The sequence below is a fragment of the Ctenopharyngodon idella genome, chromosome 9, assembly GCF_019924925.1.
Source record: "Ctenopharyngodon idella isolate HZGC_01 chromosome 9, HZGC01, whole genome shotgun sequence".
In the NCBI taxonomy this organism is placed as follows: domain Eukaryota; kingdom Metazoa; phylum Chordata; class Actinopteri; order Cypriniformes; family Xenocyprididae; genus Ctenopharyngodon; species Ctenopharyngodon idella.
In genome coordinates this window covers 10,052,385-10,073,631 of record NC_067228.1, presented here as the reverse complement: position 1 = coordinate 10,073,631, position 21,247 = coordinate 10,052,385, and the positions used below count along the sequence as shown (strand labels likewise).

General features: G+C 38.7%; 1 protein-coding gene across 2 annotated transcripts; it reads left to right on the top strand.

Annotated features, from left to right (window-relative positions):
- Window positions 1-199: 199 nt before the first annotated feature.
- slc12a8 (solute carrier family 12 member 8) lies at window positions 200-21,006 on the top strand. 2 transcript variants are annotated; one of them, XM_051906065.1, is made up of 14 exons: window positions 200-718; window positions 1,132-1,200; window positions 1,352-1,498; window positions 1,621-1,812; window positions 1,910-2,141; window positions 10,970-11,083; window positions 13,968-14,055; window positions 14,489-14,576; window positions 15,310-15,456; window positions 17,200-17,845; window positions 17,921-18,012; window positions 18,112-18,229; window positions 19,724-19,784; window positions 20,576-21,006. In XM_051906065.1, exons 2-14 carry the CDS (start codon window positions 1,165-1,167, stop codon window positions 20,745-20,747), a joined length of 2,133 nt encoding a protein of 710 aa, XP_051762025.1. In that variant the 5' UTR covers window positions 200-718; window positions 1,132-1,164; the 3' UTR covers window positions 20,748-21,006. The 2 variants fall into 2 exon arrangements, with proteins under 2 accessions (XP_051762025.1, XP_051762026.1); XM_051906066.1 differs by having other exon boundaries at window positions 1,327-1,498.
- The last annotated feature ends 241 nt before the right edge of the window (window positions 21,007-21,247 follow it).

The window sequence follows — 21,247 nt, the reverse complement described above, 5'->3', positions numbered from 1 at the left end:
CCTTCACGTGCTCTCGGAATTATCGTAAATCCGAGTTTCCTAGGTAAAAATTGCACATAAACGCCCTTCCATTTCGAAAGCTGAATGCGTTGAGCTCGTAATCACGACTTCAGAAGTGGGAATTGTCAAATTTCCGATAGCATGTGAAGGCGGCATAAGAATAGTGAGGTAGCCCACACTGAAAGCACACACCTGAGGTGGCGCTGAAAGAACACATATTTGTTTAATGACGTTTATTGCACACGTAGCGTTTCCATTAATAACAGCGGCAAACAGACAGCTGTTAGGTTACTCAAAAATTATATACAATTTCTGTTAATCAAACGATTTTAAATTATTATGCTAAAACACTGTCATGGTATGTGACATAAATGTATTGTTATTAGTATTCCCTCTAGGGAACAGTGATATTGAAAACTTCTTACCGACATACGTTTACTCTAGTGTTTCGTTTTGACTTATACGGCACAACTTAGTAAGTTATCTTAATATCCAAAAAGCAAAACTTTAAAAAATAAAACGCATCGGAATAATGTTTACAGAAGTTTAGGCCTACGTAAAAGAATAGTGGAATCTAAACGAAACCGTTGTTCTAAACGAACCGTTCAAAAGAACCGATTCACGGAAATGAGTTGGACCACCCAACCGCTCAGGTGTGCCCGTGGCTCTCTCACATTCTCCACCTGCTGCTGCATCCGGGAGCATATCGCGATTACAGGTATGTGTGCGATTGTCTTTATGATTAACCAAGGAATTTACAGTTCAACAATTTCACAAAACAACATTTTATCAGTTTATTTAGGGTCGCTAGTCACTGGTGTTTTTAATATACTTCACAACGTGCCATTGCACTGTATAACTTTAGTAAAACACAAAGTCAGTACCACACAAGTTAGTCACGTGAACTTCAAATACTTTGTTTGCCTTTTATCTTAAATATTTAAATGTTGTTCAAATGCTGAATATGAATTGCCTGTCGATTGCTAGTAGTTCCCAATGTGTCACATATTAACAGACAGCTTTTGTTGCCTTTTAATGTATCTAAGCTACGTGGCCATCGCCTAGTTGGCAAATGTTGTTAAATTGCCTTTGTAAGGCAAAGTTTGTATATACTAAAGTCTTTACTTTTAGATCCAGCTACTGTAATCTTGCCCAAGAGGGAGCATGAGTCCTCAAGAATTATTCCATGAAGACGCACAGGTAATGTCCTATCTGTAAGTTTGCCATAAAAATGGAAAAGTTTGCAATAAATGAAAAACCATAAGTTCAGGACCTACTATTTTTTACCTTGGGTGGTGGATCTGACACTAATGGTGAATTATTTAGATTTGAGTGACACTGGTTTGTGTAGGGCTCCCAGAGTAATGCTCAACCTTGGTGGAAGGTGCAGCTCTTCGTCTGGGAGCCTGTGCTTTTCGGCACTTGGGATGGAGTCTTCACTACCTGCATGATCAACATTTTTGGGGTGGTGCTCTTTTTACGGACTGGTTGGCTTGTGGTAAGTTATGTTTTATTACAGATTTCCAGATGATTTTCCTGTATATGTGTATCAGACAATCTATTTAGTCTTTTGGGAACATATCTCGTGTTAATTCTCTTTTTCCATATGATCATCTTTAGGGTAACACAGGTGTGTTGCTGGGCATGCTTTTGGTGTCCATGGTGGTATTGGTCGCTGTGATTACGGTGATGTCAGGTATTGGTGTGTGTGAGTGTTGCAGCGTGGGTAACGGTGGGGTCTACTCCATGATCTCCACTGTGCTCGGAGGGAGGGTTGGAGGAACTGTGGGGCTCTTGTATGTGTTTGGACAGGTGAGCAGCTCATGCCTACATTAATTATATTGCATATACAGTGGGTGGTCAGTTCACTGTTTCTAACTTTGGTGACAATTGTGTGTCTTGTTTCCAGTGTGTGGCTGGAGCGATGTACATCACTGGTTTCGCAGAGTCCATTGCGCAGGTGCTGAGCTTACAGAGCATGTGGGCAGTGAGGGGCATCTCTGTGGCCGTTCTGCTTGGCCTGCTTGGGATTAACCTGGCCGGGGTGAAATGGATTATACGCCTTCAGTTGGTTCTGCTGGGGATATTAGCGATGTCCACTCTGGATTTTGTCATCGGGACATTTAGTCATCTAGATCCAGGTGAGCTATCGTAAATGCCAATGATATCAGGGGTCATTTGCAATGAGATAAACCAGGAGTATCGAGTTTAACATCTGCTATGTATCTTAAGGTATAGCTAGGTTTTGTGTTTTTAGAAGACTTTGATGAAACCAACACCATAGATCCTATTTTCAGCTTATATTCAGCAAAGTGAAATAATCAGCTTCTGGCACAGTTTTATATAAGTTCATGTATTTTTTTAAATGCAAAATAAAACCATTAAATCTCATTTTAACAGGCACTTGTGATTATACCATAAAGTAGTGCTTTAGGAAGAGATTCTTGCCCTGCAGTGTTGTTTTCACAGACCCTACTAAACAGTGCCTGCCTTTCTCATATTGACATTTCTTTCTTTGCACATTTCCTGGCTAACCTGCCAGACGAGGATATAGTTTAAGTCATTTTGTATGAGTTTTTTTCTTTTACCAGCATAGATTTCTCTTATTTCTGTCTTTTTATGTGCTTAGTATGCATTTATTGTGGTAGTTGAAAAGAATTCAGCTCGCAAGTGACAGAATATATACAATACTGTTCAAAAGTTTGGGGTCCGTAAGATTTTTTTTTTTCTCAGTACTTTTATTCAGCAAGAATGTATTAAATTGATCAAAAGTGACAGTGAAGAATTTTAGATTGTTACGATACATTTCTATTTTAAATAGAAGCTTCTTTTGAAGGTTGTATTCATCAAAGAGTCTTGAACTGTTTTCAACGTTTACAATAAAAAGAAATGTTTCTTGAGCACAAAATCAACATATTAGAAAGATTTTTGAAGGATTATGTGACATTGAAGACTGGAGTATGATGCTGAAAATTCAGCTTTGCCATCAAAATATTATATTGCATTTTATAATATTAAAATAGAATTTTTTTAATTTGTAATATTTCACAATAGTACTGTTTACTGTATTTATGACCAAAGAATTGCAGCCTTGATGAGCATAAGAGGCTTCTTCTAAAAACATTAAAAAAATCTTACTGAGCACAGTTGAACAGTAGTGTATTTAATTCTGTTTAAATATTATCTGTGACTGTAGATATTGCTTGTATGGTCTCACCTCAAAGTTGTCCTCTGTTGATCATACAGAACTCTAATTATGAGGTCATATGTATATGTGTGTGTATATGTGTGTGTGTGTGTGTGTGTGTGTGTGTGTAATATATATATATATATATATATATATATATATATATATAATACATACACACACACACACACACATACACACACATATATATTATTTATTTTATTTATTTTATTTTTTTTGTGTGTGTGTGTGAGAGAGAGAGAGAGAGAGAGAGAGGGAGAGTTGATCATACAGAACTCGAGTTATGAGGTCACGTGTCTTTGCAACAACTGTCCAGTAGGTGTCAGGGTAACATAAATGTAGCTTTGTCCCATGACCCAAACACTGCTATCCTGTGTGTTTTTAAAAAAGTCTTTTTGAAATGTATATTATAATAATGGCAATTTACGTGTATTTATTATTTATATTTACGTTTAAGTTATAAGTTACATTTGTTTTCCATTTAGGCTTGATGAACAGTGCAAAGTTTTGCATACCAGATCCAGGTTGTGATCTGGCATTGATAGTATAAGCAGTAAGCTAGTCAGACCTCCAACAACAGCTCTGCATCTGCTGGAAGGGGTGCACAAGGCCACTAGGGAGTGCAGGGGTCTCTTTCTAAAATAAACACACTGGTTGAACTTCAACACCAATCATAAAATGTAAGTTGAAGGAACAGGAAAGGTGAAATAATTTGTTTTCCCGTTGTTTACTGTCATCTAGTCATCTTGGACCTGGAACTCGCATCATTTAATAAAAAATATATTTTAATTAATATTAGGTAGGTATTTTTCATGTTTTTGAATGAAAGCGTGTCTAAATGATATGGAGCATGCTTAGTCTAACAAGAATTTGTTAGATGTGTTGCCAAATTCCAGTTTCTAAAGCTCTCCCAAGCTATAATCACAGAAATTTCAGCTCTGTCACACATTATATATTTTTAGGGCATTTAAAATCTGCTTGTACTTAACGTTTCGCTGCATGAAGTGAGCATATATATGTAAATCGTAAGAGGGGTAAAATCTTTTTTTATAAGACTATTATGGAGGTATACTTAGTCAGTTTAATTTTAGTCAATTTAATATAGGTTTATAATAGCAAGTCATCTTGCAACAATTTACATGAGATATCTAATAGTCACTTGTTCTAAGGACAAGTATGCAGGCACTCTTAGTCCATTGGAATTTTTAAATTTCTTTTTGGCTGCCCACTTCAGACGAGGTCAGTATGTACTTTCACATTGAGTTTGCAGGAAATCCATCCTAACACTTCCTGTTCTCCTGATTACTGGCTTCCTCTCCAGTGAGGAGGCAAGGCTCAAGGAAAGATGGTGTTCTCACTCTCGCTCTCTCCACAGAGAAAGTCACACACGTTGGGGTGTAATGGACTGAATATGAGGCATTACCCTTTAACTGCTGCTACTGCGGCTGTTGTCTTGCTGTGATCTCTTTTAGGGAGCTGGACTTGGGCTGCAGTGTGCACTGGCAGTGGGAAAAGGAGGTGCTGGTTCCTCCAGGTTTTTCCAATTAAGCTTTGTGGTTATAAAGTGATCTCACCATTGGCACGACTCCAGGGGGTTGCACGGTTTAGGCCGGGCGCCGCATGGGCGGGTTACCTGCCAGTGGCAGGAAAAAGGAGCTGCTGTGCAGATGTGTTTACAGTTTGATAATGCTGTTAATCACGTAGTCAAGGCCAGGTGGTCAGCACAAGGAAAGCTTCATAACCTTGATGATATAGAGATCTCAGCGCGTCCATATTCCATGGCAATTTAAAGGGATATTTCACCCTAAAATTGGACAGTTTGTCTTTCCTAAGCTGTATGATTTTCTTTCATCTGTAGAACACAATAGGTAAAATTTTTAAGTATATTATGGCCACTCTAATAGTGAATAAAGACTGGGGCTTTCAAGCTTTAATAAGGATGCAAAACCACCTTAAAAATATAATCAAAGTAGTTCATATGGCTGCACTATATTTCAAGACTTAAAGGGTTAGTTCTCCCAAAAATGAAAAATGTGTTGATCAGCAAATATAACAGAAACTCAACCATACTTAACGAGTGAGGTCAAACCTCATTGCGTAACGCATGACAATGAACTTTTCACATCAAACAAGCATGCTTGAGCTTCCCTTTACCATATCTGTTGTGTGCGTTGATGAATGTTTATATGAGAATAAAAGCAATAAATTAAATCTGTTCATCATATAATGAAATATCTTCATTTGTGTTTTGAAGATGACTGAAAGTCTTACAGGTTTGGAACGACATGAGCCAGGGTGAGTAAATGACTAAGTCATTTGATAGATTTATTTGTAAGGAACAGACTGACATTTCAGTTATTATTCACTGAAAATATTGCCCTCCATTGAGATTGTAACCACTGCGACCGAATTGAGTGAGTTAAAGGGATAGTTCACTCAAAAATGAAAATTCTGTCATCATTTACTCCCCCTCAAGTTGTTCCAAAATTTCTTTGTTCTGCTGTACACAAAGGATAATATATTTCGAAGAATGTTTGTAACCAAGCAGATCTCACCCCCTTATTGACTACCATAGTAGGAAAGTAACAAATACTATGGCAGTCAATGGGGGGAAAGATCTGCTTGGTTACAAACATTCTTCCCAATATCTTCCTTTGTGTACAGCATAAAGAAATTTTGGAACAACTTGAGGGGGAGTAAATGATGACAGAATTTTCATTTTTGGGTAAACTATCCCTTTAAACTCAAGAACCAGATCAGTTGATTTGTGAATGAATCATTCAGATCAGTTTTGTGAACATTATTCAATGATTCATTGAAAAGATCTCTCTCTTTTTGTTCATGTTTTTCTGTGAATAATGACTTTTTATTATTTATTTTTACTGGCACAAAGCTTGACACTGACACAAAGCTAAAATTGTATGACTTCAGAAGACTTAAAATATAGTGCATGAGTCATATGGACATCATTAATGATACATCTATGGTGCTTTTTGATGTTTTGGAGATTGAAAGTCCCAGTCCTCATTCACTTTGGAAAAGAACGGCTAGGATATTTAAATGATAAAGGAGGAGGCCACATAGTTTTTTTGGTGAACTATTCCTTTAAGGCCTGAAAGGCTGAAGAAAGCTTAGGGGCTGAGCACATATCTTGGTTGTGAAATAATTCTTGGTAAAGGATATGTATGAATTATACACCCAATCTACCATTGGGCACCAGTGTGCCTAGGCTCATGTAGCCAGAATGGGAGAAGAGTGATGATTTTTTTTGTAATACTGCTACCTACTTCAATGTTTTGTCAAATCATTTGAAAATGTTATTGCTGGAAAAGGTGAAGAAAATGTGAGGACAATCCTCTAGAGTGTTCATACCACTGCAGTGAGCGCATTTGTGCTAGATTGAAAAAATGAGAGCACCTCCTAGTTCTGTCCCTTTCCTCCTGCCTGTTGCCACACAAGAGGAGCTGTAAGAAGAGCTTTCCTACTGTAGACATTTAGACTGTTAATGTTGCAAATACTGTTGGTGGTAAGATATTGCTGGATTATAACACTTAGATTTCTTGTGAAAAAATGAAACTGAAACTGAATCATTTAACTTATGTCCTCATGATCCTCAGAATTAGCTTGATTTTCACTCACAGAATTAGTTTTGTGAAGGTATGATGTTTGTGTTTTGTAGGATCTGCTCTGTTTTCCTCAGCTCTAAACTCAAAGACACTCTATTTAAGCGCCCAGAGTTGGACAGGAAACTGACATGCGCTCATAGTTTTGGGTTAAGGGTGTTGACCGGGCTCACCCACATTTTTGGCCTGAGACAAAAGAGCAGGCAGGAAGCAGATCCGAGTTCTTCACTAGCAGAGTCCACATCATCACTTCCTCTTCCAAATCTCTTCAGATCAGAAAGACTCACTATAAATATCCAAACTGCAATCAAAATGCTTAGAAAGGTGGCAGGGAGGGCAACAGTAATGCCCCTGCTCTTATCCGCTGTGTTAGTACGGCCTGTACTTCATGCGTATATGAAGAAGTATATTTTTATCTCAGGGAATGACATTTCTTTACATGCATGAGTCAATACACAATATATGCGGTTTCATTTTTTTTATTGGGTTTGACAGCAAACTGTTAGATGTACTACTGTTCAAAAATTGGGGGTTGTTTTTGACAGTCTCATATGCTCACCAAGGCTGCATTTATTTGATCAAAAATAAAAAGTAATAAAAAAGTAATACTGTGAAGTAGTATTACAATTTAAAGGGGACCTATTATGCAAAATTCACTTTTGCATGGTGTTTGGACATAAATGTGTGTTGGCAGTATGTGTACATAGCCACCCTATAATGATAAAAATCCAACCAAAAATCCCCATAAATCATAAGCAGTGTCTCAGATCAAGCCGTTTCCAGATCCCTGGCAGTGTGACGTCACATTAGCCACAGGCCCCGCCCATGAATGTTGATAGACACTGCTGTTTTAACATTGAACCGCCCTGAGCGAGTTTACAGCGAGTTGTACACAGTCCGCCATTGCTGCACTGACGAAAATGTCTCCCAAGCGTTTTAGGTGTTCTGTAGCTGGATGGATTAATCCACATAGCTCTCTCAATTTACTCCCTAAATCTGAGCCACTTAAAACGAGGTGGATTAATTTTGTTTTCGAAGAAAATGCTCCCTCAACTCTACCGAAATTCATTTGTCTGTGCGAATCATTTCACACCGAACTGCTTTGTGAACGAATGTCAATACAAAGGGACAATACAAAACAGAGGTTGTGCTAAAAATTTGTTACTCAAGGATAGATCAGTACAAACTGTTCGTGATCCATCTTATAGTCTCCAGAGTGATACTGGATACGGCAGTAATGAAGGTGAGAGCACTTTATTACAGTTCATCGGAGTTGATTTACGGATATAAAGTTTACCAGTTTATTAAGCACCACCCGAAAAGGCATAAGGTCTTTATATATTTGTTTACTGTTAGTTGTAACGAGTGTTTCTGTGTACTTCGCTATGTATTTTGCAAGGGAGAGAGAGTTTATGGATAATATTTTAAAGCACACTTGCACTGTGTTTTATTGGATTTTCTAGAGTGAAAACAGACACTTCATATTTTGTGTGAAGTATAATAAACGTTATAAAACTCATCGGTAAACAGGCTTGTACTAATATAGTGGATAAAAACAAGAAGACAATATAAGTTATAACCGTAATTAAAATAAACTATACCTGTTTTTTCTCCATGCAGCATATATTCACAGTTTCTGACATTACAGTGCGTCCTGACTGATCCTGGAGAATAAGCTCTTGAAGCTCCGCCCTCTTAGGCCGTGCAGCAGCTCATTTGCATTTAAAGGGCACACGCTGAAATGGCGCGTTTTTGCTCAACCCCAAAAAGTGGCAATTTTAACATGCTGTAAAAAATAATCTGTGGGGTATTTTGAGCTAAAACTTCACATACACACTCTAGGGACATCAGAGACTTATTTTACATCTTGTAAAAGGGGGCATAATAGGTCCCCTTTAAAATAACAACTGATTTATATTTTAATGTATGTTAAAATGGTATTATGGCAAAGCTGAATTTTATATATTCTTACATATTATATATTCATATTTCAGGATTCCTTGATGAATAGAAAGTGTTGCAAAATAAATACATTTTTCTTTTGAAAAGTCTTTACTATCACTTTTTAAACAAGTTCATGCATTCTTGATGAATAATAGTATTCATTTAAAAAAAAAAAAAAATCTTACTGACCCCGAACTTTTGAATGGCAGTGTAACTGAAGAGATGCAAACTAGACTACGTCAAGCCCTTATTCTTGCGCTTGCTATTCCAAGAACAGCGTAACATAGCTTTAGCAAAGTTCATAAATGAAGGTAATTATGTCAAGAATCAAGATTCAATTTATATGATTTTTTGCGTGTTATAATTAGGGTACTTTATATCTGTTATTTCTAAGGCTGTGTATATCTAAACTTTCTTTATGCACTTCCTCTCTACCTCTTTCTCCTGATCATCTCTATTGTGTCTTACTCTCTTTCTATCTCTCTCTCTTTGTAGCCAAGAAACTGTGAAGTGTAGGAACAGGCAGGGCTTCTGAAAGGGTGGTGACTTCCTTTTGGATAAACATGTCATTAATCCAAGAGAACGCATTCTTTCCCATCACAAGATAACCAAGAGGGAAATGGATCATGCTTTTGCATAGCCAGGGCTCTGTAGATCTCTCTCTGGATGAGTGCCTTGTCTCCGTAGAGGTGACACCTCCCCCCTCCCCAACCCACCGCCATCTTTCTTTCTCCTGTACTCTGTTGTAAACTTTTGACTCTCTAATTGACAATCTATTTATTAGCTTCTCAGGCTAGATACACGGTTGCATTGTGCATCCCTGCTGATGTTTGTCTATAGGCCATCTATTAATTACACAATTTCTTATTTAAAAAATTTATATTAAGCTATTCAAAAGATTAAAGTATAGTTCTGGCCCAAATTAAAGGGTTAGTTCACCCAAAAATTTAATTTGTCATTAAGTACTTACCCTCATGTCGTTCCACACCCGTAAGACCGTCGTTCATCTTTGGAACACAAATTAAGATATTTTTGAGAAAATCCAAGAGGGTCATGGTGCTGTTTTTGTCTTTTTTAAAGCTTGGCAGTAAAAATCACTGTACATTTTTATATGGAATACAGCAACATTTAAACATCTACTTTTGAGTTCAATAAAAAAAAAAAGTTCATACTGGTTTGGAATGACGTGAGGGTGAGTAAATGATGACAGGGTTTATTTTTTGGGTGAACTAACCTATTAAGAGCACCTATCTGTGGCATGTACTGTACGGTATGGAATACAAGTAATTGTACACAGGTAAACAAACCATCTGAAATATACAGTGTCAGTGCTATCCAGACTTTAATAACTGCCACCCTGAGTGAAAATACCACTCTTGTGTGACGGTTTAGCAGAATGGTGATATCTCTCAGTACTGTTTACGTAAATGTTCCGCGGCGCCTGTTCTTGGATTGTTTTGTTTGCCTGTGAACACACCCAGAGCTTAGTCCAGCATTCCCTCCATCATGTCCTCGGCGCAGAACTATTGAACTTGGCATGTATTCTCAAGAAAAAGGCCAGCCTTTGGTTTGCACGCATCTTGGCGGGGCGTCTGTCTCCCTGGGTTGTTACATAAAGGGTGGTGACGGTCAGCCGCAGACACCTGGGGCTGTGCCTGTGCATGGCTATGGAGTCTAAAACTGTAATTTTTCAAACCAGATATCTGTCCCAGAGTACCCTATGGAACCACTCCCTTTGATTTCATGGTGAAAAGGGTTATTGTATCGGTGTGCGATAGATCAATATTGTATGTCATGGATGGCAGTTTGTGGTCTTGCACAGGGGAATGTTTTCTAGTAAATGTCGTCACCACATGATTCAAACTTGTGTTTTAAACAGATGCGGAACATGAGTAGTTTTTCAGGAAGGTTAGGTTTTCTGAAATTTGTTTTATTGTTATGAAATATTTAGACTGATCGGTCTGATTTTTCAAAAAGGCCAACATATTTCCTTTTGGTTTTCAAAACAAAGATTCTAATTTACATTGTAATGCCTGTCACATATACTCAGTGGAGACTGCGGCATTTCAGAGATGAATCTGATTCTTATCATTGTGTCAGTGCAGACTTTTTCCATAAAGCACTTGAGGCAGACTGAAGGTTGTAATAAACAGTCTTTCCTAACATTGTTTTGTGCTGAATATGTTTATTGCAGAGCATGGATTCATTGGCTATTCGGAGGAACTGCTGCGTAAGAACACCCTGCCAGACTACACAGCTGGCGAGACTTTCTTCACCGTGTTTGGGGTTTTCTTTCCTGCGGCGACAGGTGACTTTACACACATAAACAAGAAAAGCAAAACTGTGATATAACAACCACTGATTAAACGATACTACGCTGATATGAGAATTTATTTTTGCAATTAGTGAAGTTTAAGCCTGTTACTTGAGGTAGCTTCAAATACTTGCAGCTGTACATTAGTGGCTGTGGTTTGATTTAGGATGTAGACTTCCCAGAAATCTCTTTTTAATGTTAGAAAATTTGCATCTCATAGTTAACACACGCATAATGAGGTTTCACTCTGAGCCTACATGGTGTCACTGGATGTTTTTTTTTTTACGGCGCCAGCAAGCCGCACCCAAAGTCTGCTTGAAAAGATGGTCTTGGACAGGGGGATTTCAAACACTCTTCCTAAAATATAAAGGCGGCTATATATAATATAATATAATATTTTATGTATATATATATAATAATACACTATATTGTCAAAAGTCTTGGGACGCCTGCCTTTACGTGCACATGAACTTTAATGACATCCCATTCTTAATCTGTAGGGTTTAATATGGAGTTGGCCCCCCCTTTGCAGCTATAACAGCTTCAACTCTTCTGGGGAGGCTTTCCACAAGGTTTAGGAGTGTATTTATGGGAATTTTTGACCATTCTTCTAGAAGCGCATTTGTGAGGTCAGGCAGTGATGTTGGCAAGAAGGCCTGGCTCACAGTCTCCCCTCTAATTCATCCTAAAGGTGTTCTGTCGGGTTGAGGTCAGGACTCTGTGCAGGCCAGTCAAGTTCCTCCACACCAAACTCGCTCAGCCATGTCTTTATGGACCATACTTTGTGCACTGTTTGGAACAGGAAGGGGCCATCCCAAACTGTTCCCACAAAGTTGGGAGCATGAAATTGTCCAAAATGTCTTTGTATGCTGAAGCATTAAGAGTTCCTTTCACTGGAACTAAGGGGCCAAGCCCAACCCCTGAAAAACAACCGCACACCATAATCCTCCCTCCACCAAACTTTACACTTGGCACAATGCAGTCAGGCATGTACCGTTCTCCTGGCAACCACCAAACCCAGACTCATCCATCGGATTGCCAGACAGAGAAGCATGATTCGTCACTCCAGAGAACACGTCTCCACTGCTCTAGAGTCCAGTGGTGGCGTGCTTTACACCACTGCATCCAACGCTTTGCATCGCACTTGGTGATGTAAGGCTTGGATGCAGCTGCTCGGCCATGGAAACCCATTCCATGAAGCTCTCTACGCACTGTTCTTGAGCTAATCTGAAGGCCACACAAAGTTTGGAGGTCTGTAGCTATTGACTGTGCAGAAAGTTGGCAACTTCTGCGCACTGTGCTCCTCAGCATGCGCTGACCCCGCGCTGTGATTTTACGTGGCCTACCACTTCGTGGCTGAGTTGCTGTTGTTCCCAATTACTTCCACTTTATGATACCACTAACAGTTGACCGTGGAATATTTAGTAGTGAGGAAATTTCACAAATGGACTTAGGTTGCCACCTGTGCAATATCACGGTACCATGCTTGTATTCATTGAGCTCCTGAGAGCGACCCATTCTTTCACAAATGTTTGTAGAAGCAGTCTGCATGCCTAGGTGCTTGATTTTTATATACCTGTGGCCATGGAAGTGGAGGGGTGTCTGCGTCCTGCGTCCCTCTGCTAGACAGCTGAACATGGGCAGGTCATTCACCTTCCAAACAGACAATGCCAAAAGAACAACGCAATGGCTTAAGAATAGGAAAATGAATGTCAGAGTCCTGACTTAAATCTGATAGAAAATCTGTGGATAGATTTAAAGAGAGCAGCCCATTGCCGCTCACCACAGAATTTGACTGAACTTGAGCAATTCTGCAAGGAAGAATGGGCAGATATTCCCCAATCTAGGTGTGCAAAGCTAGTACAGACATATCCAAAAAGATTAATGGCTGTTTTTAAAGCAAAAGGTGGCTGTACGAAGTATTAAATCGGGCACTGATGACATTTTAAACCCTGTTATTCAAGTTTTTCAGTTTTTAATAATCCTCAAGAATGTTTCAAAATGATATTTTAACTTTGATGATAAGGATTATAATGTGTACATACATTTCAAAAAAGTTAAGACTTTTATTTTCCAGGGTGTAATGTGACAAAAGGTAAAGATTTTCACAGGGTATGATGACTTTCTATAGGCACTGTAAATTATTATTTCCAGAATTAAATACTTTTATTGACATTGTACTAAAACAAATTTGTTAAAAAATCTAGAAAATATCAGCAATTAACACTTAACATTTTTTTTTACAAAACTAAATGTGGATGTTTTTTCTTACTGTTAAAAACAAGTAGTGTAAATAGAATAAAATAATCCCAATTATTGTCATAATTTCTGTCCAACCTTTAGAAAGCAGAATAATATAGAAATAATGTGGTGAATGTTTAGCATAATGATTCTTTAACATTTACATAATTTGTTAACTAGTTCAAGTTGTCTGTTCAGGTTTGAATTCAGTCTGCATTATGTCTTCATCCCAACCTACAGTACAACACTTTCATGACGCTTGTGACTTTCCTATTTTCAGAGTCAAAAAAGCCCATAAATAAAAACAGTATATATAAATTTAGAAATTAGATGAATAAAATAATGATCTAATAAATGTAAGAAGAAACCCATATTTCCCCACTCCATTCTCATCTTGTTTTGCCACACACAATACAAACCCACCTCTGGCTCCTGAAAAAGACTGAAAGATTGATTAGTGCCTTGTGTTGCTCAAATGAATTGTTCATTCGGGATCAAAGTTTACTTTTCGCTCCTGTTAGTAGTCAGGAAGGTGTTTCAAGTGAGCTCTGATAATGTACATCTATCTGTTGTTCAGGTTTTGGATGGCCCCTTGTCTCCAGTCTTGTTTTCACAGTAACCCTCTGTGTGTGTGCAGGTGTGATGGCGGGATTCAACATGAGCTCAGATCTCCAGAGGCCCGAACACAACATCCCCGTGGGAACTCTCGCCGCAGTCTGCACCTCGTATGTGTCCGTCAACCACGGAAATAATCTTTAATTCTTTCTTTGTTTATCTTTAGCCTCTTTTATATTGACTGTACACATACTTTAGAGCAGGCTCCAAAATGAAAATATGAGAAACAGAATCACAATGAACCTTCATGCACTGCATAAACAGTGTATGATACTGTGACTTGATGTTATGTTATTTAATCCTGTGATGCCAAAGATGAATTTTCAGCAGCCATTACACCAGTCTTCAGTGTCACATGATCCTTCAAAAATCATTCTAATATGCTGATTTGGTTCTCAAGAAATGCTGCTTGTAATCATCAATGTTGAAAACCGTTGTGCTGCTTAATATGTTTGGTGTAAATCATGATAGTCCTTGTTAGATAATTTCTCTATAAATAGAATGAATTCAGCCCTGACTCTTGCATATTGTGGGAATCTGCAGGTGGTTCCTGTATCTCGTCTTTGTGTTCTTACTGGGAGCCATTTGCACCAGAGAGGCGCTGCGCTATGATTTCTTGATAGCGGAAAAGGTAATCTGATGTTATTACAGGCTTCAAAGGATGGCCATCTTCCATGGGTTTTTCCACTGTTAAGACTCATTGTCTGAGCTGAATGTGAGACTTGAGAATAACACATTATTCGCAGATAAAATGTTATATTTGCATTTATTATCATGCTAATGTAATTCCGCTCGTGTGCAGGCCCTCTTAACAGACACATTCTAAATGCTACAGCTGGTGTACGTGTTTAAATGAGAACGGAGCCCAGTTGCGCACTGACCTTGCACATACCCTGTCGCTTGGCCTGATAGCCACACAGCTGCCGGTCAACATAGATTATGGTGGACTGCTGAACTCAGCTACATAGTTTATGAATGTGTAAGCCTGTAGCTTGGTTGTGGCTGACCCACAGCTGTTCCTTATTGTGGGCTGTGGTGTGGGGGGTAACACTCTACCAGAACTACTATCATTACATACAAAACAATGGATACAAAATCTTTTGTATTCTTCTATATTAAATTTACAATTTAAACAATGCATTTGTACAGTACATCATTGTGTTACAGAAGTTGGGGTTTCATACACATAATCATACTGTATTATTTGTAATTGCCGTTCTCTTGTTACGGGTTCTGTCTGATTACACATGGTTTCTTTGATTTACTTTCAACACATTATAAGCACTTTTCAGTCTGGCCAAGCGGAACAGTGCTGGGTGGAGCCCCCTACACTCTCTTCCCCTCTGTGTTTGTTTTTTTCCCAGGTCTCCTTGGTTGGTTTCCTGTTTTTGCTGGGCCTCTACATCTCCTCACTCGCCTCCTGCATGGGCGGCCTGTACGGTGCACCCAGGATCCTCCAGTGTATCGCTCAGGAGAGAGTCATCCCAGCTCTCGGATTTCTTGGAAAAGGGGTGGGTGCTTGTAGGGAGATGATAACCATTTTAATGTGGTTATAATGTGGCTATTTTCAGCATGGGAAATTTGAATCAGTGTGGTTTTATGCTCAACAATTTTGTAGATTCCTCTTATTTAGATGCTAATCAAGGCTAAATCTGTTCTGTGGATATAAAGCAATTGAAAAGCAGAGATGTTCTTATAGTGAGTTCTCTTTCAGATACTAATAAATGATCAAACAGATTAACAATACGCTTTGGATAATGAGTGAAATTAAATATTTGTTTTTCATGCCACTTTAATGCATTGTTTACTTTTTCACACTCAATGAGTAGCTCCATAGACAGGATAAGTTCCTAATTATAGTGTGCCTGAGTGTGCTCCAAAAAATGCGAAGGAATGAATTGTAACAATTGTGGCTTTCAAAAAGCACAGCACACCCTTTCCCTCGCCTGAGCTCTGTCTGACCCCTCTCTATGGGCTACAAGCTCGCCCGAGACATCTAGCCCTGAATCAAAGTCCCAGAACAAACGCAGGAAGCACAGAGAAGACCAACCCTGGTGGACCTGGAGCTGTGCCAGCCAGTAGCAGTAGCGCCCTGATCCCACAGACTTATGGGATCTGAGTAATGACTGGTCTGAGGTGACATGAGAGATGTTGTCTTTTTTGGGGGGATGTTTTAACTGGATGCTTCCACTAACTTATTACATAACATGAAGAGTGTGAAAGAAATGAAGGTTATGGAGCCAAACTAATAAAACCCATAATGCAACCTTGCAAAAAATTAGAAAAGCTTTAAAGGGTTAGTTCACCCAAAAATGAAAATCATTTACTCACCCTCATGTCGTTCCACACCTGTAAGACCTTCGTTCATCTTCGGAACACAAATTAAGATATTTTTGATAAAATCCGATGGCTCAGTGAGGCCACCATTGCCAGCAATATAATTTACACTTTCAGATGCCCAGAAAGCTACTAAAGACATATTTAAAACAGTTCATGTGACTACAGTGGTTCAACCTTAATGTTATGAAGCAACGAGAATACTTTTTGTGTGCCAAAAAAACAAAATAACGACTTTATTCAACAATATCTAGTGATGGGCGATTTCAAAACACTGCTTCATTAGGCTTCGAAGCTTTACCAATCTTTTGTTTCGAATCAGTGGTTCGGAGCGTGTATCAAACTGCCAAAGTCACGCCCCCCAGTGGTGAACCATTGAAATTTTGAAACACTTATGATGTAACAAAGACTCGTTTACTGAAATCAGGTGACTTTGGCAGTTTGAAACACGCTCTGAACCACTGATTCTAAACAAAAAAGATTGGTAAAGCTTCAAAGCTTCATGAAGCAGTGTTTTGAAATCGCCCATCAAGGTCAATGACTTGATTTGTTTTATACTAAATAAAGGAATTAATATGTTTTTAATATCCACATACTCTGTTCTAAAACCTAGATTCAGATTGATACATCCTGTAGATTGATACTGCCTATGTAGATGGCATTTTAAGGTAATATAGAAATGCATATTTTTACTCAAAATATGTTTGTATATTATATATTTTTATTTTATTACAGTATTGCATTCTTAGCTTAGCAGCATGTTACCAAAATCTTTTGTAATCAATCAAGTTTCCTATGGTATTCACATAGGAAGTTTGAAGATAGCTGCCTATGTATGCAGTAGACATTAATGTAACTAATTTAGGTTTTGGAACAGCCATATATTTACCTTTCTCCAATTTCTTTATGTATTACAGCGAGGGCCCAATAAGACGCCTGTGGCTGCCATCTGTCTGACCAGCTTGATCTCCATGGCCTTCATCTTCATTGGCCAGGTCAATGTACTGGCTCCCATTGTCACCATCAACTTCATGCTAACCTACAGCATAATTGATTATTGCTATTTCTGTGTGGTGAAATCCTATGAGCTGCAGGTCCAGCAAAGGAAGACGCTGATCAGGAGGTCGAGCTCCAGAAGATCACTCGTGTCCAGCACTCACCCCCATTATGGCAGCAGTGGAGCCATCAGTGACCCTGTGAACGGCACATTGCTGGAGTTCACCAAAGACATGGACCAAATATTTCCATTGCCCAGCACAGACACCGCTGAAGAACAGAGAGCGTCTATTCCTGCTTCCAAGGCCCGGGGCAGGAAGTCAAAGATTCCAGCTAAAGAAATGCTGATGAACAGTTTTGGGTTGGACTTGAACAGCAATGGGCCATTAGATAAAGGAAAAGATGAAAGGGAGGCGGAACAAGCTGTTGGATTAGATGATGATGCCACTAGCCAGATAGGACTTATGGAGTCTGACCTTACAGCAGGAGCCAAGAGGAAAGAGTCTTTGCCTAATTCTGGCCCAGTTGAACTTGAACAGCTCCCAAGAGAGCAGATAGACAGAAATGGTAAGTAACTCTCTACAAAACCTTACATAACTCCTCAATATAGTGTATTTCACCTTAAATACCTTTTATTCACAGGTTCAGAAACAATTCTTGAAGGATCAGAAATCAGATCAATGCAAGGTTCGGTCTATGCCAGATTTTGCAATCACTGGGTTGCGTTAATTGGTGTAAGTTCGGCAAAAAATATCCAGTGCTTTCTGAAAGCAGTTCCTGAAATATATAAATATTCATATAGTTTTTTAATTATGTTTTTTATCTTTCTTCAGGCATTGTGCTCTTTTATGATAATGTTTGTCATCCAGTGGATGTACGCCTTGATTAACATTATATTCGCCCTTATCCTCTTTCTCTACATTGGAACAGCAAGCCCAGGTTTACCAACAGGTAATTTTACTTAACTTTTATTTAATTTGAGTAATCTTTAGAAAATCTGAGAAGTAACCCCACTTGCTCATAATAAACTGCTTATTTCAGCCAAATATGTGGTCAAATATTTAAACATTTAGGCCTAATAAGGGTAAGAGCTTAAAGGGGATAGTTCACCCAAAAATGAAAATTCTGTCATCATTTACTCCCCCTCAAGTTGTTTCAAATCTGTATAAATTTCTTTATTCTGCTGTACACAAAGGAAGATATTTGGAAGAATGTTTGTAATCAAGCAGATCTTGCCCCCCCCCATTGACTACCATAGTAAGGAAAAAAAATACTATGGTAATCAATGGGGGGCGAGATCTGCATGAGAGAACAAAAGTTTGTGTACAGCAGAACAAAGAAATTTATACAGGTTTGGAACAACTTGAAGGTGAGTAAATGATGACATTTTGGGTGAACTATCCCTTTATCCATTGGGAATTGATTGGATCGTTGTCATATGCTATTGCTGTGATCTCATGTGAGCGCCAGCAAACACATCATCAGAGAAGAGAAATATTTTGATTAAAGATTATGAGGGCACATAAATAAAAAAAATAAAAATGATGTGCATGGATAAATCATTTGTATTAAAGGTGGACTCAAGATTAAAGGAGATTTTGAAAAACACTGTTTGGAAGTTAGTTGGGCCGACACCAATAACAAACGTGTAACCAATCAGCATTAGGGGGCATATGACGGTTGAGGAGAGAGAACGAGCAAGAGGGAGATTTGAAAAAAAAGAAGGAAAAAAATGCAGACCGAGAGATGGGACACAATGCAAAAGAGCTCAAAAGAATATCACTGGAATGAAGGTTTATGACTGGGCAAGCGCTTTAGGACGTTTATATTAGAAAAGCTTTCCAGTGCTGGAGAGAGCTGAGAGGGAAGGCCTGAAAACAGACACGGGGCTGCTTTGATCCCTTCACATGCGAGTTATACTGGGTTTTGATTGTCTGTGCTGTTGGCGACTAACAACGAAAACATTGTATTTACTCGTGTACTGTGCGGTCATTTTTTGTGCTTCCTTGTCATTCGTTCATCAACTGCGCTTTATTTTTCACGAAGCATTTTGTTGCATGTCAGCTGTGATAAACAGACATCCACTCGCATTGCATGTGTAACAGTGGCCAGATAGTGAGAGTTGTGCTGTTAATCCACTGCACACTGACAACCACTAGAGAATGCGGTGTTTAGCGTCATTGATAGTGCACTCACCTCGCGTGCCAGCAGTGATCAGGCCGGGGTTCGAGACCGATTCGGAGCAGGGTGGTTAGGATTGGAGGGTGAGTTTTGGAGGCGGAGCAATGAAGAGAGGGGTGGGTTTGTTTGGGTTGATTTCAAATATCAACAGTGTTTTTCAAAATCTACTAATCCCACCTTTAAACACTGCATTATTTTGAATTTTTGGCCACTTTAAATTATTTTTTTTGTCAGAAAATATAAAGTTACATTCTCTGCCTACAGGTGCAGCAGCTCGCTTCAGTTTCTTCAGGTGGCTCAAGACCTCACTAAATAATTGGGGAAGGTATGACGTTACATAATCTTGTGTAGGCAGACTTGACTTTCAACATAAAGTGTGGTCCTTATTTCAGCTTTGTGTGACCAAGAACCACCCACTTAGACAGGAAAAGGCTGTCTGATCAACATGTTTTTTCATGATGTTTAAGGGCAGGTTTACCAGATACAGAAAATACCACAATAATGGCGTGGCATTTCCACCAATGCTTCTATAGAAAACATACCTTGGAACACCAATCAAAATGTATAGCTTTGCTTATGGATATCTTGTTACTTTGCTACTAGGTGCCTCCTGTAAAATTCAGAATATTTCAAATATGGTACTGTTTTAATGCCACTGTCCTTAAAAACTTAGGCAAATCTAGAGATTAATTCTTCCTTAAGTGCGCTCATATGCACAGTTCCACTGTGGAAGTTGCGAAGAGCCAGCCACTTGTTACTTTTGGGATGTTTTTTTGTTTACAGTATGCATCACATGGTCACTTAGTGAATAAACTTTTTTTTTTTGGCGGCCCGTGGTTGTGACATCTGAAGCTGACGCTAAGAATAGGTGTTACAACAAGATAAATTCAGAGCTAATGTGTTCTTGCTCTTCGGAAAATCTTTAAATGTCTTTTGATTAATTACGCTATTCTTCAGCTTGGCTAGTTCCTCAATCAAAATTGGCTGAATGAAGCTCTTCTAAACAAATTACTGTTATGTGGGTGTGTGGCAGAGCTCATTGTGAACGATGTGATTAGAACTATGGTTATACACAAAACTGAACCTCACTTTACCAATCATTGGCTTTCTTCGTAGGCGAGATGGGGCCCTTCAGGACCAGATTGTGGTGACACCCTCTTTGTCAGCTGTTGGCATGGAGACCAGGCAACTGACAGAGGAAAATGCAGACTTTGCCCTCCGTGATCGTTACCATCACTCCTCCTTTATCACCACCACAGACAAGATGGTACATTCTCAGTCCAACTGAGCATGTAACAACTGTGCCCTGCTAACCAGCTGGACTGAAACAGTGGACACATGGGACTAAATAATCTTGACTGAACTGAGCAGCACTTGAAATTCATATTTTTATTTACTGCATTTGTCAGGTAGTACTTGGAAAATCTGAAGGAAGCTAATAATGTTTGTCTGGAAATTGGGAATGTGCAATCAAAGTGTAAGGTTTAATATGCACCATGAGCATTTAAATTTCAGATTATATTACTAAAGTAAGTTTTGTCTTTTTATTTTTGATTGACTTCATTGAGTTCATAAGCACATAGAAGCATCATGTCCACCCAAACTGAAACACAGCCCCTCCAATTTGTGGGTTAATGTTAATTTTGAATGCAACTTACAAAAAAGAAAAAAGAAAAAAAAAGCCCTCTTAACTTTGATAAATAAAATGCACAACTTTTCTAGGTAAAAAAAGGAAAAAAGAATCGATCATGTTGCCAGAAAATGCCAACTCTCTTTAAAAATAATATC